Consider the following 26,739-nt stretch of genomic DNA (forward strand, 5'->3'; position numbering starts at 1 on the left):
ATGCTTCCATTCTGTATGGACAAGTCACACAGAGGGCAGATGGTTCCATTCTTTATGAACAAGTCACACAGAGGGCAGATGGTTCCATTCTTTATGAACAAGTCACAAAGAGGGCAGATGGTTCCATTCTGTATGGACAAGGCACACAGAGGGCAGATGCTTCCATTCTGTATGGACAAGTCACACGCAGGGCATATGGTTCCATTCTTTATGGACAAGTCACACGCAGGGCATATGGTTCCATTCTTTAAGGACAAGTCACACACAGGGCATATGGTCCCATTCTGTATGGACAAGTCACACACAGGGCATATGGTTCCATTCTTTATGAACAAGTCACACGCAGGGCATATGGTTCCATTCTTTATGGGCAAGTCACACACAGGGCATATGGTTCCATTCTGTATGGACAAGTCACACACAGGGCATATGGTTCCATTCTGTATGGACAAGTCACACACAGGGCATATGGTTCCATTCTGTATGGACAAGTCACACAGAGGGCAGATGGTTCCATTCTTTATGAACAAGTCACACAGAGGGCAGATGGGTCCATTCTATATGGACACGGCACACAGAGGGCAGATGGGTCCATTCTTTATGAACAAGTCACACAGAGGGCAGATGGTTCCATTCTTTATGGACAAGTCACACAGAGGGCAGATGGTTCCATTCTTTATGGACAAGTCACACAGAGGGCAGATGCTTCCCTTCTGTATGGACACGGCACACAGAGGGCAGATGGTTCCATTCTGTATGGACAAGGCACAAAGAGGGCAGATGGTTCCACTCTGTTTGAACAAGGCACACAGAGGGCAGATGGTTCCATTCTTTATGGACAAGTCACATACAGGGCATATGGTTCCATTCTTTATGGACAAGTCACACAGAGGGCATATGGTTCCATTATGTATGGACAAGTCACACACAGGGCATATGGTTCCAGTTGTGATGGACATGGCACACACAGGGCATATGGTTCCAGTTGTGATGGACATGGCACACATATGGCAGTTTGTTCCATTCTGTATGGACTAGGTACACACAGGGCATGTGGTTCCAGTTGTGATGGACAAGGCACACACAGAGCATATGGTTCCATTCTGTATGGACAAGGCACACACAGGGCAGATGGCTCCATTCTGTATGGACAGGTCACACACAGGGCAGATGTTCCATTCTGTATGGACAAGGCACACAGAGGGCAGATGGTTCCATTCTGTATGGACAAGTCACACACAGGGCAGATGGTTCCATTCTGTATGGACAAGGCACACAGAAGGCAGATGGTTCCATTCTGTATGGACAAGGCACACAGAGGGCAGATGGTTCCATTCTGTATGGACAAGGCACACAGAGGGCAGATGGTTCCATTCTGTATGGACAAGGCACACAGAGGGCAGATGGTTCCATTCTGTATGGACAAGTCACACACAGAGCAGATGGTTCCATTCTTTATGGACAAGTCACACAGAGGGCAGATGGTTTCATTCTTTATGGACAAGTCACACACAGGGCAGATGGTTCCATTCTTTATGGACAAGGCACACACAGGGCAGATGGTTCCATTCTGTATGGAAAAGGCACACATAGGGCAGATGGTTTCATTCTTTATGGACAAGGCACACAGAGAGCAGATGCTTCCATTCTGTATGGACAAGTCACACAGAGGGCAGATGGTTCCATTCTTTATGAACAAGTCACACAGAGGGCAGATGGTTCCATTCTTTATGAACAAGTCACAAAGAGGGCAGATGGTTCCATTCTGTATGGACAAGGCACACAGAGGGCAGATGCTTCCATTCTGTATGGACAAGTCACACGCAGGGCATATGGTTCCATTCTTTATGGACAAGTCACACGCAGGGCATATGGTTCCATTCTTTAAGGACAAGTCACACACAGGGCATATGGTCCCATTCTGTATGGACAAGTCACACACAGGGCATATGGTTCCATTCTTTATGAACAAGTCACACGCAGGGCATATGGTTCCATTCTTTATGGACAAGTCACACACAGGGCATATGGTTCCATTCTGTATGGACAAGTCACACACAGGGCATATGGTTCCATTCTGTATGGACAAGTCACACACAGGGCATATGGTTCCATTCTGTATGGACAAGTCACACAGAGGGCAGATGGTTCCATTCTTTATGAACAAGTCACACAGAGGGCAGATGGGTCCATTCTATATGGACACGGCACACAGAGGGCAGATGGGTCCATTCTTTATGAACAAGTCACACAGAGGGCAGATGGTTCCATTCTTTATGGACAAGTCACACAGAGGGCAGATGGTTCCATTCTTTATGGACAAGTCACACAGAGGGCAGATGCTTCCCTTCTGTATGGACACGGCACACAGAGGGCAGATGGTTCCATTCTGTATGGACAAGGCACAAAGAGGGCAGATGGTTCCACTCTGTTTGAACAAGGCACACAGAGGGCAGATGGTTCCATTCTTTATGGACAAGTCACATACAGGGCATATGGTTCCATTCTTTATGGACAAGTCACACAGAGGGCATATGGTTCCATTATGTATGGACAAGTCACACACAGGGCATATGGTTCCAGTTGTGATGGACATGGCACACACAGGGCATATGGTTCCAGTTGTGATGGACATGGCACACATATGGCAGTTTGTTCCATTCTGTATGGACTAGGTACACACAGGGCATGTGGTTCCAGTTGTGATGGACAAGGCACACACAGAGCATATGGTTCCATTCTGTATGGACAAGGCACACACAGGGCAGATGGCTCCATTCTGTATGGACAAGTCACACACAGGGCATATGGTTCCATTCTGTATGGACAAGTCACACACAGGGCATATGGTTCCATTCTTTATGAACAAGTCACACACAGGGCATATGGTTCCATTCTTTATGAACAAGTCACACAGAGGGCAGATGCTTCCATTCTGTATGGACAAGGCACACACAAGGCATATGGTTCCATTCTGTATGGACAAGGCACACACAGGGCATATGGTTCCATTCTTTATGAACAAGTCACACGCAGGGCATATGGTTCCATTCTTTATGGACAAGTCACACACAGGGCATATGGTTCCATTCTGTATGGACAAGTCACACACAGGGCATATGGTTCCATTCTGTATGGACAAGTCACACACAGGGCATATGGTTCCATTCTGTATGGACAAGTCACACAGAGGGCAGATGGTTCCATTCTTTATGAACAAGTCACACAGAGGGCAGATGGGTCCATTCTATATGGACACGGCACACAGAGGGCAGATGGGTCCATTCTTTATGAACAAGTCACACAGAGGGCAGATGGTTCCATTCTTTATGGACAAGTCACACAGAGGGCAGATGGTTCCATTCTTTATGGACAAGTCACACAGAGGGCAGATGCTTCCCTTCTGTATGGACACGGCACACAGAGGGCAGATGGTTCCATTCTGTATGGACAAGGCACAAAGAGGGCAGATGGTTCCACTCTGTTTGAACAAGGCACACAGAGGGCAGATGGTTCCATTCTTTATGGACAAGTCACATACAGGGCATATGGTTCCATTCTTTATGGACAAGTCACACAGAGGGCATATGGTTCCATTATGTATGGACAAGTCACACACAGGGCATATGGTTCCAGTTGTGATGGACATGGCACACACAGGGCATATGGTTCCAGTTGTGATGGACATGGCACACATATGGCAGTTTGTTCCATTCTGTATGGACTAGGTACACACAGGGCATGTGGTTCCAGTTGTGATGGACAAGGCACACACAGAGCATATGGTTCCATTCTGTATGGACAAGGCACACACAGGGCAGATGGCTCCATTCTGTATGGACAAGTCACACACAGGGCATATGGTTCCATTCTGTATGGACAAGTCACACACAGGGCATATGGTTCCATTCTTTATGAACAAGTCACACACAGGGCATATGGTTCCATTCTTTATGAACAAGTCACACAGAGGGCAGATGCTTCCATTCTGTATGGACAAGGCACACACAAGGCATATGGTTCCATTCTGTATGGACAAGGCACACACAGGGCATATGGTTCCATTCTTTATGAACAAGTCACACGCAGGGCATATGGTTCCATTCTTTATGGACAAGTCACACACAGGGCATATGGTTCCATTCTGTATGGACAAGTCACACACAGGGCATATGGTTCCATTCTGTATGGACAAGACACACACAGGGCATATGGTTCCATTCTGTATGGACAAGTCACACAGAGGGCAGATGGTTCCATTCTTTATGAACAAGTCACACAGAGGGCAGATGGGTCCATTCTATATGGACACGGCACACAGAGGGCAGATGGGTCCATTCTTTATGAACAAGTCACACAGAGGGCAGATGGTTCCATTCTTTATGGACAAGTCACATACAGGGCATATGGTTCCATTCTTTATGGACAAGTCACACAGAGGGCATATGGTTCCATTATGTATGGACAAGTCACACACAGGGCATATGGTTCCAGTTGTGATGGACATGGCACACACAGGGCATATGGTTCCAGTTGTGATGGACATGGCACACATATGGCAGTTTGTTCCATTCTGTATGGACTAGGTACACACAGGGCATGTGGTTCCAGTTGTGATGGACAAGGCACACACAGAGCATATGGTTCCATTCTGTATGGACAAGGCACACACAGGGCAGATGGCTCCATTCTGTATGGACAAGTCACACACAGGGCATATGGTTCCATTCTGTATGGACAAGTCACACACAGGGCATATGGTTCCATTCTTTATGAACAAGTCACACACAGGGCATATGGTTCCATTCTTTATGAACAAGTCACACAGAGGGCAGATGGTTCAATTCTGTATGGACAAGGCACACACAAGGCATATGGTTCCATTCTGTATGGACAAGGCACACACAGGGCATATGGTTCCAGTTGTGATGGACAAGGCACACAGAGGGCAGATGGTTCCATTCTTTATGGACAAGTCACACACAGGGCATATGGTTCCAGTTGTGATGGACAAGGCACACAGAGGGCAGATGGTTCCATTCTTTATGGACAAGTCACACAGAGGGCAGATGGTTCCATTCTTCATGGGCACGGCACACCCAGGGCAGATGGTTCCATTCTTTATAAAAAAGTCACACAGAGGGCATATGGTTCCATTCTTTATGAACAAGTCATACAGAGGGCAGATGGTTCAATTCTGTATGGACAAGGCACACACAAGGCATATGGTTCCATTCTGTATGGATAAGACACACAAAGGGCAGATGGTTCCAGTTGTGATGAACAAGGCACACAGGACATATGGTTACATTCTTTATGGATAAGGCACACACAGGACAGATGGTTCCAGTTGTGATGGACAAAGCACACACAGGTCAGATGGTTCCAATCTTAGTGGAAAGTCACATGCAGAACTTAATGTTCCAGTTTTGGTAGACAGGGCACACACAGGTCAGATGGTTCCAGTCTTGATGGACAAGGCATTCACAGAGAAGATGGTTCCTGTATGAACATCTTCCTATCATAATAACATTATAGTAATTTCGTGCACTACCCAGGCAGCAACCATGTAGGCCAAGTCAAACACTAGCACTTGTGAACCTTAATTGAAGTTCACCCAATGGTGTTTCCAAGTGAATGATTCTCCACCAGTGATCGTAAATTCAGTTGAATCTGTGGCATACTGAACGCGGGTTGGGTCAACCTATTTTATGTTTTCAAACAAGGTAGAACATAAACTTCAATCAATCTCTATGCTACTGATGAATTGGATTCTTAAAAAAAATAGGTTGCCCGCAACCCCATTTGTATTGTTATCATAAAAAGTTGAATAGAAATCAGCCATCTCTGATAACTGGTTTTACCCATAATATGGCAGTATTATATCAGATTAAACAATTTTTAAATTTGGAAGAAATTAGTCAATGTATGTTGCTACTCACCAAAACCATCCAATGGAACGTCTTCATTAGAATCTGCAGAATAAAACACAGTAGAAGTATTCAAAAATTCAATCGCACAAGAAATTCAAAAAATTGTGCTGCATGAAATGTGTTGACATATAAATGACATAGAGCAAGTAACAAGCAGCCTGTTGGCTGAGATAGCTCCGCTGTTAGCAATGCACATTGCAATTAAAGAATTAAAGATATCATCACAAAATGAACAAATCTGAGAGGGGTCTACCTAAGGTACATATATACACCAAGTATCAAAGCAATCAGACTTTTCAAGAAGAAGTCAAAAAAGTAAAAAATTGACATGGACACTGATGCTGACGATGGATGCTACCAACGGACAATAACTCGTATGATAAGCTCCGCTTGACAAAATTTACAGCAGGGCTAAAAATTAGTTTCAATTTTGTGATTTTCCTCATACAATTGAGCAAATTTGACAGCCATTTTGTAATTCAAACTTGCGACCTTGTGGTTGGTAGAGCTCTGCTTTCTCAAGTGCTAAGAGCAGTGGCAGCAATAATCACATTATTCAGATATCTCCAAAATGTGACATGTGATCTTGAGATGACCTTGATCTTTCCTGGAAAGATCTTGACAGAGGGAGTGACCTCTTGACACACAACACACATGCAACCATGATGTGACCTTGAGAAGACCCTGACCTGGGGCTTGAGATGGTCCTGATCCCACTAGGGGTTTAGTAACACCCACCCACCCTCACTGTTCAGTATCACCCATATAGAAGCAGTAAACGTATAAATCTTAAATTATGTATGTTTCACATATGCAAACATCTACTTATACAGTTAGTAACCAATGAAATTTACATGAAAAAATGAATTGTATTTGAGGGTCACCTGTCTAATGTGACTATATGCCATATGTTTGACACTGGGTGGTCAAATGAGCATAAGTATGAAGGCCAAAATAATGGAAGAAGTTTCCATACTTGAGTGCCAGTTATGCTTATCTCTGCAGATACTTTCAATTTAAACAAGACAAACCAGTATATTTCTATTTATTATAACCTTTAAACTGAGAAATTTCCATATTCAAATTTATAGAATAAACATATAACTTTCACAGAAAAACCAACTATCAATAAATTTACTATATACAGGTTTGACTGTAATATTTTGTTTACCTGCTTTACGTTTACATCTTCTACTGTACCACTTGTACACACTGAACATTATCAGCAAGCAAACCAATATGGTCAATGCACCAATAGCAATTGATTTCCAATATTTACTGTCACCTGTACATTAAAACACAAAAATAGGGTGTGTGAATACTGGAATGGTACAACATGTACATATGTATGTGTGAATACTGGAATGGTAGAACATGTACATATGTATGTGTGAATACTGGAATGGTACAACATGCACATATGTATGATGTGTGCATACTGGAATGGTAGAACACGTACATATGTATGATGTGTGCATACTGGAATGGTACAACACGAACATATGTATGATGTGTGCATACTGGAATGGTAGAGCATGTACATATGTATGTTGTGTGCATACTGGAATGGTACAACATGTACATATGTATGATGTGTGCATACTGGAATGGTAGAGCATGTACATATGTATGTTGTGTGCATACTGGAATGGTAGAACATGTACATATGTATGATGTGTGCATACTGGAATGGTACAACACGAACATATGTATGATGTGTGCATACTGGAATGGTAGAACATGTACATATGTATGATGTGTGCATACTGGAATGGTAGAACATGTACATATGTATGATGTGTGCATACTGGAATGGTAGAACATGTACATATGTATGATGTGTGCATACTGGAATGTTACAACATGTACATATGTATGATGTGTGCATACTGGAATGGTAGAACATGTACATGTGTATGATGTGTGCATACTGGAATGGTACAACACAAACATATGTATGATGTGTGCATACTGGAATGGTAGAACATGTACATATGTATGTTGTGTGCATACTGGAATGGTAGAACATGTACATATATATGATGTGTGCATACTGGAATGGTACAACATGTACATATGTATGATGTGTGCATACTGGAATGGTAGAACATGTACATATGCATAATGTGTGCATACTGGAATGGTAGAACATGTACATATGTATTATATGTGAATACTGGAATGGTAGAACATGTACATATGTATGTTGTGTGCATACTGGAATGGTAGAACATGTACATATGTATGATGTGTGCATACTGGAATGGTAGAACATGGACATATGTATGTTGTGTGCATACTGGAATGGTAGAATATGTACATATGTATGATGTGTGCATACTGGAATGGTAGAATATGTACATATGTATGTTGTGTGCATACTGGAATGGTAGAACATGTACATATGTATGATGTGTGCATACTGGAATGGTGCTACATGTACATATGTATGATGTGTGCATACTGGAATGGTGGAACATGTACATATGTATGATGTGTGCATACTGGAATGGTAGAGCATGTACATATGTATGAAGTGTGCATACTGGAATGGTAGAGCATGTACATATGTATGTTGTGTGCATACTGGAATGGTAGAATATGTACATATGTATGATGTGTGCATACTGGAATGGTAGAACATGTACATATGTATGATGTGTGCATACTGGAATGGTACAACATGTACATATGTATGATGTGTGCATACTGGAATGGTAGAGCATGTACATATGTATGTTGTGTGCATACTGGAATGGTAGAACATGTACATATGTATGATGTGTGCATACTGGAATGGTGCTACATGTACATATGTATGATGTGTGCATACTGGAATGGTAGAACATGTACATATGTATGTTGTGTGCATACTGGAATGGTAGAACATGTACATATGTATGATGTGTGCATACTGGAATGGTGCTACATGTACATATGTATGATGTGTGCATACTGGAATGGTGGAACATGTACATATGTATGATGTGTGCATACTGGAATGGTAGAGCATGTACATATGTATGAAGTGTGCATACTGGAATGGTAGAGCATGTACATATGTATGTTGTGTGCATACTGGAATGGTAGAATATGTACATATGTATGATGTGTGCATACTGGAATGGTAGAACATGTACATATGTATGATGTGTGCATACTGGAATGGTACAACATGTACATATGTATGATGTGTGCATACTGGAATGGTAGAACATGTACATATGCATGATGTGTGCATACTGGAATGGTACAACATGTACATATGTATTATGTGTGAATACTGGAATGGTAGAACATGTACATATGTATGTTGTGTGCATACTGGAATGGTAGAACATGTACATATGTATGATGTGTGCATACTGGAATGGTAGAACATGTACATATGTAAGTTGTGTGCATACTGGAATGGTAGAATATGTACATATGTATGATGTGTGCATACTGGAATGGTAGAACATGTACATATGTATGTTGTGTGCATACTGGAATGGTAGAACATGTACATATGTATGATGTGTGCATACTGGAATGGTGCTACATGTACATATGTATTATGTGTGAATACTGGAATGGTAGAACATGCACATATGTATGATGTGTGCATACTGGAATGGTAGAGCATGTACATATGTATGTTGTGTGCATACTGGAATGGTACAACATGTACATATGTATTATGTGTGAATACTGGAATGGTAGAACATGTACATATGTATGTTGTGTGCATACTGGAATGGTAGAACATGTACATATGTATGATGTGTGCATACTGGAATGGTACAACATGTACATATGTATGTGTGCATACTGGAATGGTACAACACGTACATATGTATGATGTGTGCACACTGGAATGGTACAACATGTACATATGTATGATGTGTGCATACTGGAATGGTAGAACATGTACATATGTATGATGTGTGCATACTGGAATGGTAGAGCATGTACATATGTATGATGTGTGCATACTGGAATGGTAGAGCATGTACATATGTATGTTGTGTGCATACTGGAATGTTACAACATGTACATATGTATGATGTGTGCATACTGGAATGGTAGAACATGTACATATGTATGATGTGTGCATACTGGAATGGTACAACACGAACATATGTATGATGTGTGCATACTGGAATGGTAGAACATGTACATATGTATGTTGTGTGCATACTGGAATGGTAGAACATGTACATATGTATGATGTGTGCATACTGGAATGGTACAACATGTACATATGTATGATGTGTGCATACTGGAATGGTAGAACATGTACATATGCATAATGTGTGCATACTGGAATGGTACAACATGTACATATGTATTATATGTGAATACTGGAATGGTAGAACATGTACATATGTATGTTGTGTGCATACTGGAATGGTAGAATATGTACATATGTATGATGTGTGCATACTGGAATGGTAGAACATGTACATATGTATGTTGTGTGCATACTGGAATGGTAGAACATGTACATATGTATGATGTGTGCATACTGGAATGGTGCTACATGTACATATGTATGATGTGTGCATACTGGAATGGTGGAACATGTACATATGTATGATGTGTGCATACTGGAATGGTAGAGCATGTACATATGTATGAAGTGTGCATACTGGAATGGTAGAGCATGTACATATGTATGTTGTGTGCATACTGGAATGGTAGAATATGTACATATGTATGATGTGTGCATACTGGAATGGTAGAACATGTACATATGTATGATGTGTGCATACTGGAATGGTACAACATGTACATATGTATGATGTGTGCATACTGGAATGGTGGAACATGTACATATGTATGATGTGTGCATACTGGAATGGTACAACATGTACATATGTATGATGTGTGGATACTGGAATGGTAGAATATGTACATATGTATGATGTGTGCATACTGGAATGGTACAACATGTACATATGTATGATGTGTGGATACTGGAATGGTAGAATATGTACATATGTATGATGTGTGCATACTGGAATGGTAGAATATGTACATATGTATGATGTGTGCATACTGGAATGGTACAACATGTACATATGTATGATGTGTGCATACTGGAATGGTACAACATGTACATATGTATGATGTGTGGATACTGGAATGGTAGAATATGTACATATGTATGATGTGTGCATACTGGAATGGTGGAACATGTACATATGTATGATGTGTGCATACTGGAATGGTACAACATGTAGATATGTATGACGTGTGCATACTGGAATGTTAGAACATGTACATATGTATGTTGTGTTGTGTGCATACTAGAATGGAACATGTATAGATGAAATAGCGAAAAATTTCTATCTGCAAAAATTAAATGGTCTACAGTATATATACAAACAAACATAATTTGACTTGTCCATACCTGACTTATCCACTGCAGCCATTACTTGTGTTGATGTTATTGGTGTAATAGTTGTTAGCGTAACTGTGGACTTGACACAATCAGGATAGTCATCAGGTAATGTTTTACAGTCTACACATATGACAGAATCTTCACTTAGCGTAACATACCTACAATGCAATAACATCTTGCTATCAAGTAACTTGGTTTATATTTGTTAAATTATTGATTATAATTGGTTCAAGTGATTTCCTTTCTATCAATATCAAACGTATACAACACAATATAATATACAATTTTTTGAAACCATGAATAAATACAAGTCATTGTCAATGACACGTCCCCGTTCCGTTCATATTTGAGTGACATATACATTCAAAGCAGATCATGACCGAAATGCACCTGCATATGTACAACACATTATGCTAAATCTGAACAAAATCCATCCATGCATGACTGAGATCCGGTTCTGGAATTGTGAAAATACGTGATTTTGATGCATTTTCGGCCTTAAAATGGCCATCATTCCGCTATTGTTAAGCAGATCATGAAACAAATGCACATATCTATTTGTGACATGATGTACCATGTGTGTGTGAAGTTTGAACTTGATCAATCCAGACATGTCTTGGATACGGATCCAGAACTGAATTCTTTAACAAAATGGCCGCCAGTCGGCCATTTCGAACTTGATCCCAAAAAAAAAAGACGTGCATCAAGGTCCTATTATGTTTAATGTATGTACCAAATTTGAACAAAATCCATCCATGCATAACTGAGATACGGGTCCGGAATGGTGAAAATGTGCGATTTCAATGCATTTTCGGCCTTCAAGCGGCCGCCATTTGGCTATCGTTAATGAGATCATGAAACAAATGCACATACATATTTGTGACATGATGTACCTTGTGTGTGTGAAGTTTGAACTCGATCAATCCAAGCATGTCTCAGATACGGATCCAGAACTGAATTCTTTAAAACAAAATGGCTGCCAGTCGGCCATTTCGAACCCGATCCAAAAAAAAAATGACGTGCATCAAGGTCCTATTATGTTTAATGTATGTACCAAATTTGAACAAAACCCGTCCATGCATAACTGAGATCCGGGTCCGGAATGGTGAAAATGTGCGATTTTGATGCATTTTCGGCCTTAAAATGGCCGCTATTCGGCTATCGTTAATCGGATCATGAAAAAAATGCATGTGCATATGTCCCATATAATGTGTGATGTATGAGTGAAGTTTGAACTTAATCGGTCCATGCATGTTCGAGATACAGGTGATCACGGACGGACGGACGGACGGACGGACGCACACAGGGCAAAACACAAGTCCCCGTTTTCGGACTGCGTCCGAACGGGGACTAATAAATATGCTAAGCCATTTAGGGGGGGGGGGGTAAATTGTGTGTAAAATGCGATATACTAAAAACCGGTACCACCAGTTCCCTCTTTCCATCACAAATGCACAAAATAGTCATGTTTATATTCTGCACTTTCCGTAAGAAAATTGGGACAAAAATAGCCAAATTTTATGAGTAAACACTGAAAATTTACTCAAATTTGGTCTGATTATTCCAAAAATTGGGTTCATTTCCAGAAATATTGAAGAATATTAGAAAAAAGTGCAGACAAATTTGGGCAAGAAAATCTGGTGGTGAAAAGGTTAAACTATATACATGTCCCACAGCTTGTTGAAGTGAAGTTTAATTAGGGCAGCAGTCGATCATACCTCCCTTAAAGTTGCATATTGTACAAGACAATAGACAGTTTTTCAAGTGATTTCATGTCAGCTTTAAGTTTGCTAAATTAGCAATACTTAGTACCTGAGTAGTAATATTTATATACTTACCCTTTTTCACAACCTCCACACTCAGTGTCATGTGAACCATTACAAGGATGGACAATTTCACGGTGATCACAATGTTGACATCTACGACATGGCTTATTGCTATATTCATCACTGAAGGTAAGACTTGGACATACTTCACAACTATAACGTTCACCTATACCATTACCACATGTCTACAAAAATACAAATCAGTGTTTTTTGGAGTTTATTATTATATACCATTATCAGGCCTGTGATATACATGTAAACTGTCAACTGAATACATAGAAGATATCTCGTGAGTGTACCTATAATATCAAATTTACTAAACAGCTGTAGTAATTTTCATTTGTTCCAAGCCTTTGGTGGGAGAAGTTGATGTTGGAAGAGTTTTAAATGTTGTCTCAAATATATGTGGATATATATATCACTTGCACATTTTAATTGAAATCTGAAACTACTAGTAATATTCAAAGTAATATAATTCTTAATAGTAATACAAGAAATATTGCGTAAAAACAGAAATATCTTGAAATATTAGCTTAATGATAATCTGTTATAATGTCCAAAAGGTCAGTCTGCTGAATTGGACCAATTGCCGAAAATGGTATCTAGATATCAAATTGCCGGAATGGTATCTAGATATAGAAAATTATTATACCCCTTTATTACATGATATATTAGCTAAAAGGTATATATATGCAACAATGTATAGCAATATGAGATATGAGGTATGTTGATTAAATCATTAAAATAGTCCTTATTATGACCATAAAAACGATTCTGTAATTTAGATAAGTATGTGAGCTATACAAATAGAGCAAATGCTGTATATCTACATCTAGACTTCAAAGTGGTCCACCAATTCTTGATTACAAAAAGATGTTAGCACATACGTAAGCTACATGACAATAAGCGAGGTTAGGACAAAAGAATAAAATGTCAAAACACAGTCCCTCTATTCCCGGTCTAGAAACAGTCATTGTATTAGGTGTGAATTGGCCTCCTTCCCTGGCAGACGCGCATTACGGGTATGGGCAAAGCATTGTCACGTGATCAGTACGCAGCCGGCCACTATTTTTGACATCGTCAGTGTTGTGTATTTTTTTACAACTTAGTTGTTTATTCCAGAATTCAAGCTTTTTCACATAATTTTTTAATCAGGATAAGTGTATAAGGTCATATTTTAGCCGGCGAGTAGTTCTCTAATTCATCTATTTTACCAGCAGCGACAACATTTTCGCAACAAATTTTCATACCTTTACCCAGATATTTGTTGTTTTTGATTTTGGGGTGATTGAAATTATCTTAACTATTTTATTTACCATACTTCTCGGCGCGAAACCAATATTTGTCTTCGATTTTGACATTTTATGATCGAAACATATCATTAAAAATTGGTGGGCTGATTTGTTATTTGTCACACCGCATTGTATTAATGTTAAATTGAGCGACTTTTATGGATGCTTTTTAGATCTAAATGCAAATGGCGACGTTTTGAAATGACAATGTACTCAATTCTGTGCTAAACAAATCATTTATATACAAACATTGAAGCATTGTTATATACTTTTGCATAGAATCAGAAATATCACAGGTTTTTCGATCGATCATGTTAACACGAACAACGCCATTTTAACAAGATTTGTTTAGCAATGTCAGCATGTTGGCACACAAATTTTTTTCCCTATTAAAACTAGAAAATGAACATAATTCCCGATATTAATCTTTACATTGTAGGAACTGGATGTTTATGAGTTGGTAAGCTGGTTTTGATGTGCATCACCGTTAAAAAAAAAAAAATTTCATAGTGATAATTTTGTTTACATGTTTGTTTACATTGTGGTTGCCCGAATTTGAAGTCAAAGTGAAGTTATACATGAGGTATCGCTTTGCATGACGGTAAATTTTCAGATTTTAATGAATATTTTGACGGTAGAGTAATCTGTCTGACTTCCTGACTCCCTCGGCTCGGTGTGAATAGTTTGTTTACCTAGGATCACACTATGCACAAGCAAAAAATGACAAAATTGCAGATTCTATTCTTCAAGAATCAGGAATTGGATTATAATTTCTTACCCCAGACGGTCCATACCCAATGCCACAGTCAGTACATTCATTGCATCTACCATCCCAGAATTGTGTAGCACCAGTACAATTGGCTTGCTCCAATGAGGTCAAAGGAACTTCTGCAACCTACAAATGAGGTGTATTAGTATTACCAGGATTAGTTGGTGAGCATGTCAGCATGTATGTACAACAGAGAGGTTCTTAAACTAATATATTATTCATTTATTTACATACATTCCATCAAATTTGATAAAATATCACTTTCAGCTATAACCCAATATAAAATTATTTACAATGAGACAATAAAGTTATTATTATTATCGGTATTCACAAAAGATAAATTAATAATCCAAAACTAATTTCTGATATTCAGTGATGCTGACATCTGAGATTGAATTATTTAAATACTACTGTCGTGCTACTATACTCTGTTATTTTTTTTTTATAAACATTAAATACTGTAAAGTACATGTACTTTATTTTCCTGAGAGTAAAATATTTTTGAGTCAGCACCTTTCATGAAATTTTGTTGTCATAAAACCTTTCAGCAGAGATTAAGTGGTTTGCAGCACATAAGCCTCACAACTTTTTTGTGCTTCATGTTTGTGAACGGCGCCCCCTACCTGTGGGAATGTTATAACTGCATGGAGGTTGACCATTAAAAGTCATACAAATACTTATTAAGTGTATGTGGGTCAATTTTTTAAATGTAAAACATTATCAGGATTCCAATCAATAATGTATACTTCTTTTCCATCCCATTTCTCTATGCACAATTTTGAGATATGAACAAATAATGTCACCATGGGAACCATGACATTTTCCATAACATTTAGGATTCTTGTATTTCAAAAAACTGTCAAATGAATCCATTTTTTTTTAAATTTTTGTACCCGTACCCTTATGTCATGAACCCATACAGTATCAATGTGCTTAAATGACTTACCTTATTGATTTGTATAAATGTGATCAGCGTGAACATTGCATACGCTGAATTCTCCATAATTTAATAATAAATCTGTAAAACAATTGAAATTATCAATTATTATTATACAACTGACACCGTAATGCTATAAGTTACAGTGTGCCATGACTTTGTGGTATTTTACGGGGTATTTTCATCCTATCATATTAAGAAATGCAAATTCTAAATATGGAATGATTACGCGAGTCCTCTAATAATAAAAAGTCATTCATGCGATCAAAAACTTTACACTGTTTTGAAGCAAAGGTTATGAAGTTTAAATCCGTATTTCTATTTTTTGCATTAATTTTTTTTTTCTTTTCGAAAATCACAAATTTCAAGCACGTTTTTTGGTGTTAAAGTTAGAGAATACCGGTGGTTTGCGCGAGGTTTGTGAAAAAACGCTATAGAATTTTGCAAATATGTAAATACGGATATGAAGCCAACATTTCCAAGAGTAAGAAAAGCTAAACGGCGACATCGTAGTGCTATTCACTGAAACGCCATTTAAAATTAGGTCAACGATAATTGCCAGAAACCGAACACCGAAAAATCGGCACTTTTATGATTTCTAACTTCAATCAACATTAACTCCCGTTTTAGCAGCAAAATTTACATAGGCTAACTGTAATGCTTTGAAAGTTGTTTTCGAGAAAAATCATGAACCGACATTTATATCTGTGAAAAACTTTGTTTTTTGGCCGTTTTCTTTCATGCTATGGAGTTTTTTGACGGTCTGTGCTGATAACGAACGGTGAAATCATTCATTAAAGCTTGGATTATGCAAAGTGGGCGGTTCTGTTTGCGAGTAACAAACAATACAGACACAACACTTGGCAGTTGAAGTGTTTGCAAATACAGTGTATTTATTTTTGGGCCGTTGTGTTTGTAAACTTATTAGTTCAAGCATGCCACGAGTTTCGGAGTCTCCTGGAGGCAGCTCGTACATACTGGCGAAAGGGTGTACCCGTTACTGGTTGAGGTAACCCCTAATAGCTTGACAGTTTCACCAGAGCGTGCCGTCCCTTTCCAGTCGCTCGCATTCCAATGGCAGCCTTTCTATTTATTTCGAAAACTGACCCCTTCTTTCGGGATGACGGGAAGCTAGGCTGGCTCAGTTGCGATCGAATACAATCTCCTTGCGTTCAAAGAAATTCAAACTGACTGCCTAGACCGTGACGCCTGCGCTCCACTATTGAGATATTGCCTACTTTGCAAAATTGACAAATCTCTTTTTCTAGGGCGCCATTCAACAGTGACATACCCCAGACTATTCGTCCCGGTGTTATCGCTATCGCCACACGAGACTCCAGCTTGTCTCCTATACAATTTTCCTTCCGCCCACTTAATTTTAATATTCATATGACCTTTGCATTGACATCGATAGCCAATCGCATTCGACCGCGGACGTCACTCTAAATAAACAACTGAATAAATTAATATACCATATTTGGAAGATAGCGGGTAAATTCAACGTTGTTGGTGTGTTCCTTCGGGTTCCGAAGTCGCACGAAACGAGTTCATGTTCCGTTATCTTTCGCAAGTAAAACAGGTCGATATGTATTAAACATGGCATTTGTTTTCTTGTTTTAACCCCCTTATTACGCAAGCTTCCGTCGAAGTGGTGTTTTTTTCGACGATTTGTGGCATGTTGCAAAACGAACGAAACATTGCGGCATTCTTAGCGGTGGATAAGGGATCGACTATGTCGTCACATTTATGTCTCGTTTGAAAGAGAATAAACAACCGCTCAGAAAAATATGTTGCTAATATTTAAGTGCGGTGCCTTGAAATCGCCTGCCCGACGTCCAAATTTCAAAAGGATGTTCGATTTGCAATGACGACCGTTCATATGTACTAGGCGACGTTACTAATTACTACTAGGGTCGGTGTTTGCATTAAGAATTATAGAACAAAAGATCAGCAAAGCGGTGCTTTTGTCGGCGATTTTGTCAAAGGGAATATTGATAAAATGTTGCAAAACAGAATCAAGAGTTGGGTGAAAAATTGCGCCGGCGGCATTCTCAGCGATGGCGACACCCGAGAAACACCGTGTCACGGTGCATTCGTGCATCAGTACACCGAAGAAATACATACATATTGTTGCGGATGACTATTGTAGACTGTGTTCGTGTAGTCTTCGAGTTTGTGGACAGTTAAAGTCGTGTGTGAATTTATTCAAGCCAGGAAAAGCAGGAGGGATAACTTATGGAAATCGTCTTTCCAATTTGATCCAGTGCGACGTTGTGAAAGGAGCGACTCTGTCGTCTCATCTATGTCTAGTTTGTAAGAGAAAGATTGATAGCGCAGAAAAATCCGCCAATAATGTAAAACAGTGGCGTGAAATTGTCAGTCATTCTAATATCTCCCAACCTGTGAACGAAAGGGTTAAGCGCGCTGCCTTGAAATCGCCTGCCAAAACTAAAATGGCGCGTGTCACGTGATTTTGTTTACTAAAGATAGCGTGGGCGTTTGATTGACACTCAACTCATTAGTATTCCACCAATCACAGCTACATCTACTTTCTGGATGTGCGCAGTCAAATTGTATAGGAGACAAGCTGGAGTCTCGTGTGGCGATAGCGATAACACCGGGACGAATGGTCTGGGGTAACAGTGACATGTCAACGAGTTGAATTTCGCCGTCTTCAAACGATCGGCTGTGACATTCACTCTCACTCTCTTCTTCTACGTCGGAAGGTTACAATATTTTCCTGCGAGATACAAACATCTCTCGAACGTTTTGAACAGGAGTATCACCCACTATATTGAAGTCTGATTCATCGGACTCTCAGTGTCACGGTAAAACTGTCTTCGTCCACTTCATGGCTGACACTGGTTTCGACGGGGAAATCCGTTCTGTACGACCCAGCATCGTCTCTTTCAACATCTTTTTGACAGGAGTGATCATTCTGTTGACGTTTTTCTTCTTTCTTCTTTCTTCCTCGCTTTCTTTTTCTTGGAAATTTTCGCTTGCTTACTATCTCGTCCATAATTAGTGAATGACAACTAAACTAAAGAATTACTGATAACCCTCTCCTTCTTTGCATATTTTGCACATTAATGAAGGAAGCTGCTCTGTTTTTTAATTGGTGTGAATAGAATAATTGTAAAATGTGACCCAGTGATTGCATGCCGGCATGTAGCATTTCCTGTGCTATTAAAAATCAAATCCCACAAAACAGAGTTTTACCGTCTCAGTAACCTCGGGTCTTATACTTGTAGATGAATCTCTTCAAAATATAATTGTAACCGGACACACTGTTATCATCTATAAAAACTACCTAGATTTTAGATGATACTTTTATTTTTTACCGAAGTCGTGTGTGGCGCTACTATTTCGTTCCCGTGCATTTTGTTCGCATGAGTACATTAGATAAAACAACCAAGTATTTATTATCAGACAGATTTATTACATGTAATATAATTTACAAATTTAGAAAAACCTAAGCATGCAAGTATGCCTACTTGGTGAAAACTCCTCTGAAAAATGGATTATATAAACCAGGTCCCAGCATATTCTTATCATTGATCAACCTTTACATGTAGTTTGTGGCCTGTTATCAGAATTTTCATGCAATGCATAGCCACCACAGATGGCCATATTTTATTGTTTGCAACCATATTTTGTAAAAGGGAGTCCCCTCCCAATATAACTGCATTAACCCCGTGGTCAGACACCTTTCAATGAAGCCAAGCCAAGAAAAAATATTACAGAAATTTATTGTAAGTTTTTATGCTGTTAACATATAATTACATTGAAGTGGTACATTCATGTAGTTTTTTGTTTATTCAAAATTTGTTGTTTCAAAAGCGATTGTTTTGTCTTTGCTGTACTTTCTGTCTAGAAAGGCAGCAGTGTACATGTCTTACCAGCTGTGTGTGAACTACAAACAGATATCTTATCAGTTGTTTGTAAATAGCAAATAAAGAAAGTGGCCCAACTTAAAACTATTTACCCTCAGTTCAGTTATGTTTGTAAACCATGCATATTAATGAGATGCACTAGTTGGGTGTACACCAGATAAACAAAAACTTGGCCATTTGTTTGCACACAAGAAAAAAATCAGGCAGAGCTCCAGAAGGAGTACCTACACTTTATGCAAATTTTTTTAAAATTATGCTAATTTATTCATGACGTAGCAGTTTCTGTGCTCATGAATATTCATTAATTTGTGGGTCATTACATTTTAAAAGGGGCGATATATTATTTTTGGGGGAAGAGTTAGAAAGGGGGATTAGCAATCCTTAGGGGGTCAATACAAAAGAAGGGACCCATTTGGAGAGCAGCCATGCTCCTCGTGTCTGTTGTTGCACGTGACCTACAGCTGTCAACTATGTTCGTTCTTCGACTGTGTTCGTTCTTCGACGACTTCGGCTGGCTTCCACGTGGGGTAGTATTCTTGTGTTCTGTTTTCCTGACTTGAGTTTTTGAATCCGCTGTTTATGATTTTAACGTCTTTCATGTCTTTTGTAGGAGTGTCCAATCCGTGATTCGAACTTGCGATCTTTGAGTTCCCAGCGCACTGTCTTGTCCACTGTACCACGAGTGTCTTCACACAGGAGTTAGGATTTAAGTCCTATTCATAGGACACTGTCTTCACTAGCATTCAAAAATCTAACTAAACATACTGGATTCGAACCAGCGATCGCTCACATTGCTGACATAGTACAAATCAACTGAGCTATGTGGGTAGTCATGCAAATTAAATAATTTGTTGTCATATTTAGCTTTATTGCCAAATGGTGTTTGCGAAAAAAAGATGGGCAGGCAAGGGAATTGAACCCAGGTCCTCCTGGTCACTATGTAGAGAACTGACCCACAAGACCACAATGGATTGACTGGATGTATTTGCATTTGATAAGACTATATAGTGTGTATATATATAGAAATACAACTATTTCCACTATTAACAAGTGGTTAAATTGTGACAATAAATGTGTGGACAAATATTTGAGATTAATTTTGGTGTAGACAACTCTCGTTTAATTATTTTACACCATTACAAGTTGTTAAATTGAGAGAATAAATGTCTCAACAAATATTTAATACTTAGTTTGATGTAAACAACTCACGTTTGATTAATTCCCACAATTACAGGTTGTTAAATTGAAAGAATAAATGTGCGGACAAATATTTTAGACTTATTTTGGTGTAGACAGCTCTCGTTTAATTATTTTACACCATTACAAGTTGTTAAATTGAGAGAATAAATGTGTGGACAAATATTTTAGACTTATTTTGGTGTAGACAGCTCTCGTTTAATTGTTTTACACCATTACAAGTTGTTAAATTGAGAGAATAAGTGTGCAGACAAATATTTTAGACTTATTTTGGTGTAGACAACTCTCGTTTGATTAATTCCCACAATTAAAAGTTGTTAAATTGAGAGAATAAATGTGCGGACAAATATTTTAGACTTATTTTTGTGTAGACATCTCTCGTTTGATTAATTCCCACAATTACATGTTGTTAAATTGAGAGACTAAATGTGCGGACAAATATTTTAGACTTATTTTGGTGTAGACAGCTCTCGTTTAATTATTTTACACCATTACAAGTTGTTAAATTGAGAGAATAAATGTATGGACAAATATTTTAGACTGATTTTGGTGTAGACAACTCTCATTTAATTATTTTACACCATTACAAGTTGTTAAATTGAGAGAATAAATGTATGGACAAGTATTTGAAACTTATTTTGGTGTAGACAACTCTCATTTGATTAATTCCAACAATTACTAGTTCTTAAATTGACAGAATGAATGTATGGACAAATATTGACCATTATATTTGTGAGTAAATACCTGTTGTTTAATTAATTTCCACCTCTACAAGGTTGAGAGAATAAGTGTGCGGACAAATATTTTAGACTTATTTTGGTGTAGACAGCTCTCGTTTGATTAATTCCCACAATTACAAGTTGTTAAATTGAGAGAATAAATGTGCGGACAAATATTTTAGACTTATTTTGGTGTAGACAACTCTCGTTTAATTATTTTACACCATTACAAGTTGTTAAATTGAGAGAATAAATGTATGGACAAGTATTTGAAACTTATTTTGGTGTAGACAACTCTCATTTGATTAATTCCAACAATTACTAGTTCTTAAATTGACAGAATGAATGTATGGACAAATATTGACCATTATATTTGTGAGTAAATACCTGTTGTTTAATTAATTTCCACCTCTACAAGGTTGAGAGAATAAATGTGTCGACAAATATTTGATACTTATTTAGGTGTAAGAACTCGTGTTTGACCAACTTCCACCATTGCAAGTTGTTAAAATAATGAAATAAATATACTGGTATCATTGGATATTTGATTTAATTGTGAAACTTTCTAACAAAACGTTAACTGCTGGCTTCGAACCCTCAATCAACAATTCCGCAGACACGGTATAAATTCAACAACACCACAGAAGATATTCGTCTGTTGCCTGAATTGTTTTCGTAATATAGGGAACGCCATCGACACTTTAACAAAACTTACCTTGACTTGGGTCTTGTTTATCTCTTGTCACAATCTGGAAACTGTTGAACAAATTGCGCGTCGTCCAGTTTAAGACGTTAGTTATTTTATTATTTATTCAGTTTTGTATGGTGCAGTTTTGTGAGGTTTATTATTTTTTGCGACGTTCTTTGTTTACTTGTTTACGGTTTGAGAGATTTCAGTTTATTTGATTTACGTTTTTACGGTAGCTCTGAGCGGGACTCGAACCCACTGTCTTTTCAAGCTAATTTTGTTTTATTTTGATGGCACGCTTGTGTACCACGCCACGACGTTGGTCGTTAAGTGGTGTTCATTTTTCTAACTACTCTAGTGTTCCGATGAGTTGAACGGAAAAGCCAAAACGATTGCTGGTTTCTGATTGCTTCGGTTCTGGTGAGTGTGTATCTAGTGTGATTCGAACCCATGTCGTTTGTATTGGGCGTTTTTTTATTTCCCATGGTAGCTACGCCGTAATATGCAACCACTTCCCCGTTTTATTGTGATTTTGAGTGTTTAATGATGTCTTCCTCACCCGTCACGCCATGACCCAGTTTCAACCACACGGCCATTTTGCAACACAGTTCGTGACCCTCGGCGTCACCCGACTGACTATATGAGCGTTCTGTTCAACTGTTAAGCTAAGATTTATTACCGTTATTATCATTATATTGTCACGTGATTTGTTTTACCTTATGTGTAATGTCTTAAGTATCTTTATTGTAATTTGTATATACCAATTCGTATATACCGAGGAAACGACCCCGATTGAAGGTCATGTATTTTATGACGTCACCAATTCGTGTGTAGGTACTGCTTCTAGATCTGTGCCAAAAATCAGTTTACTTGTACAAGATATTTTTTTTTCAATAAAATAAAAACACCAATGTATGTAGCATGCCTTAGGGAGCTATTCGTGTGATTTTCAAAAAAAATGTGAAAAGTGCCCAAAAAACTATTCTGTTACCTTAAACCCAGTAAAAACCCACCTTACAAATATATGCTCTGACTCAAATAGTGTTTATCAATAATCTTGGATTTAATATGATAAAATACAAATTAATTACATTATAAGACATTCATCACATAAAAAATTAGAATTTCAGCTTACACAATTCAAACAAATACTCTCAGTCTCTATGATTTGTTGACCGGACAATGTAGTACTTCGACAAACGTCGACACGACGTAGGTGCAAACTATTTTAAGGTATGACGTCATTGTAACTTGGCAAAACGTAAACAGTCGATGTTTAGAGTAATTTTTCAAGAAAAAAAAGGATTTCAACATAAACACAAGATTTGAGCAAGCGATCACCACTTGTTACATTCCCAAGGACACGTCGAAAAGGAAATAGTCGACGAACACAATCACAAACTGCGTATGACAAGAACTTGTGGAGACAGATTCGTGTTGAGACATGTTCAGAAGCCATGCATACACATACACAACATGACTGCACACGTGTTTTTGTTGGGCATTTAAATCTGTTATCGCGTTTCCAGGCAGTGGTTCGACGCAGCGAGGTACATACATGCATTGCCACTGAATAATAATAATCATCGTAAACGTCTGACTGCCTGGGTCGTCTTAACCCGGGCAGAATTGGCCAAGGCCATGCCACCCACTCGCCCATCGAGCCTCTCGCTCACTCCCCTCGTCTCTCTCATATATTCGCCCCATAACTTTGCGTACGAGGTTTCATCCTACACTTTCATCATTCATATTTCGATTATGTTGCGAAATCTAAAATTGGCAATGAGTCAGCAAACAATTTACTTACATTCAAGGCGACCAAGAACTGCAACACCGCACTTTTCAAAACCTGTACTGAATATTCATTCACAAATAATGACGTACTTGGGGGATTTCCCAAGATCACGTGATGTTCACATGACCAAACACTGGGTCTCGTTTATTACGAGATTTCATTCTAATCGAGAGCGCGAAAAAAGCAGCTCCACCATGGCGGAAGATAATGTTGCAGTTCCCTGACTAGCTATGCTGTGTTGCCGGTAAAAAAAATCACGCTGACAAAGTCAGTATTTATTGAACTATTCTGGTTTGTAAATGTGTAGATACAGTATGACCACGTAATCAGACACTGGACACGTTTTGCTTTCTGTCGTTTGAGGCTTATTTCCGAAGAGACTGGTTCTGAAACGTACAACAAAGACTGGTGTTTCTATCGGGAAGAGGGGACTGGAATTATCCAAAAGCATCCTTTCTACACTGCTAACAACCTTACATTAGATTAAAAGCGATGGATAGAAGTCGAAGGTAAAAACTTTAAATTGTTGCATGTGACGTACTTTCGCTTGTCTGGCTATCTGGCTACACAATCATGGCGGGTAAAATGCGCAATTTTTAGAAGACATTTGGGGGCTGTTCTATTTTATGTTTGCACCCCCACTGCGATCACCCACATGAGTTTGCCAAAGTAGAATATCTGCAAAATAACCTCTATTGGAATGACATGTTTCAAAAACTTTGTTTCCAATAAATTTATCACTCCCAGAGGGGGTGGAGATAATTTTGGGAATAGCCTCAATATGTTGACAATTTTGAGCCCAAACAAGAGATAGGGAGTTGTGCTATTATTATGAGTTTCTTTCATGTCATGTCTACTTTCTTTTAATTATAATTAGTAGTTTTTACGGAACGCAAGATTCTAAATGTACAACTTTGCTCATAGAATTTATGTGACAGTCACCGATTTAAAATACTTTATTGGATTTAATGTTATTTTGCCATTTTTGGTTCATTTCTGATTTTTCTGAATTGAAAAAATTGGGTAAAAACATGCGTCCCCGATTCTCATTAGTTATGCATGCATGTCGCAGTCACATGATAATCTTGCATGCATAATGAACCTCATGAATAATTAATCACTCATGAATAATGTATTAGTTCATGAATAATTTATTTATTAGTTTGTGAATAATTATGTAATTAATGATTAATTTCATATTTTCAGCCTGAAACCACAATTTCTATATTTGCAGAAAATGTGGAGGGAAAGACTTCCTTAAGCCCCTATCATCCACCCCCATCTGTAACCTAAACCCTAACCCTAACACTGCAGCCCTCCAGCAATGTTATTGTGTATGTCCCTCCAGGCGACTATACATGTCTTGAAGAGAGGCATATGCCATTTAAATGAGGTAGGGGCAAGGTTAAGATTAAAGTTTTGGGTTAGGGGCCCCAAAGAAGTCTTAACAGCTACTAAAGTTATTTAATCTAATTTGGTTTTGTCACAGTTGTCAACATTGCAAACTACCAGTCACACACAAATTCCCTTGTGCAGACCTAATCCAGTTTTAGGATTATGCACAAGTGGTACCGTAAAATCTGTATTAGAAGCCGCATCCTTGATAGAAGTCGCCCCCATTCTTTTTAAACATTTGAGAACCAAAAGTTCATTGTTTCTCATATGTGTAGATGCTCTAATAGAAGCCGCATCCCTTCTGTTGCATTGTACCATTTTATTAGAAGCAGTGGCTTCTAATACAGATTTTACAGTACTTATTACAACATTGTTAGTTACTTGTACAAGCATTTCTGTAAAGCAGTGTCATTATTGTAGTAAACACCATAAACTCGTTTTCAGTTGCTTGTAGTATATCTGTTGCATGGTGTGATAATACCTACCAAACCAAAGTGATGTCACCATGGCGACAGTATGAATGTTATTTTATAATTCTTGTGTAAAATACATTAGCAACACAAGGCATTGAATGCAATATTTTTCACAATTCTTTTTAATTGAACATAGACTGACTTCTGTGTGATGTGATGTCACTGCTGCATATAAAAAGTTTCCAATTGTCACATTACACTTTTTCTAGTAGTTTATCTAACTCGTTTTAAAAAACATAATGTATCAAATATGTTCAACAATGGGCAGTCAGTGGGCTGATCAAAACTGTTGTTTAAAGACAGGTGGTTTTTATATGAGAGGTACCCTAATTTATTCATTCAATCATTAATGTTAATTTTGGCAGAATTTTTTAAGGGGAGATCATAAGCTAAACATCAATTGTACAATAAGTAAAAACAATGAATGTAGTAA

At 38.4% G+C, this 26,739-nt stretch overlaps 2 protein-coding genes across 2 annotated transcripts in view; one reads left to right on the forward strand and one right to left on the reverse strand.

Moving 5' to 3' along the window:
* Positions 1-24,499, reverse strand: part of LOC102806651 (tumor necrosis factor receptor superfamily member 16-like) — a 31,586-nt gene extending 7,087 nt beyond the window's left edge. Inside the window, exons 1-7 of the mRNA XM_085498478.1 lie at positions 24,451-24,499; positions 16,156-16,227; positions 15,219-15,335; positions 13,161-13,333; positions 11,332-11,480; positions 7,105-7,218; positions 5,943-5,975 (exon numbers count right to left, since the gene is read on the reverse strand). Coding sequence (XP_085354604.1) covers positions 5,943-5,975; positions 7,105-7,218; positions 11,332-11,480; positions 13,161-13,333; positions 15,219-15,335; positions 16,156-16,212 — 643 coding nt within the window. The 5' untranslated portion in view covers positions 16,213-16,227; positions 24,451-24,499. The remainder of the gene's footprint in view (positions 1-5,942; positions 5,976-7,104; positions 7,219-11,331; positions 11,481-13,160; positions 13,334-15,218; positions 15,336-16,155; positions 16,228-24,450) is intronic.
* An 87-nt stretch (positions 24,500-24,586) lies between these two features.
* The window catches only part of LOC100378932 (uncharacterized), a 49,341-nt gene continuing 47,188 nt past the window's right edge, over positions 24,587-26,739 (forward strand). Inside the window, exon 1 of the mRNA XM_085497752.1 lies at positions 24,587-24,947. Within this exon, the coding sequence (XP_085353878.1) occupies positions 24,931-24,947 (17 nt within the window). The 5' untranslated portion in view covers positions 24,587-24,930. The remainder of the gene's footprint in view (positions 24,948-26,739) is intronic.

Source organism: Saccoglossus kowalevskii, chromosome 4, assembly GCF_978046115.1.
Source record: "Saccoglossus kowalevskii chromosome 4, keSacKowa6.1, whole genome shotgun sequence".
NCBI lineage: Eukaryota > Metazoa > Hemichordata > Enteropneusta > Harrimaniidae > Saccoglossus > Saccoglossus kowalevskii.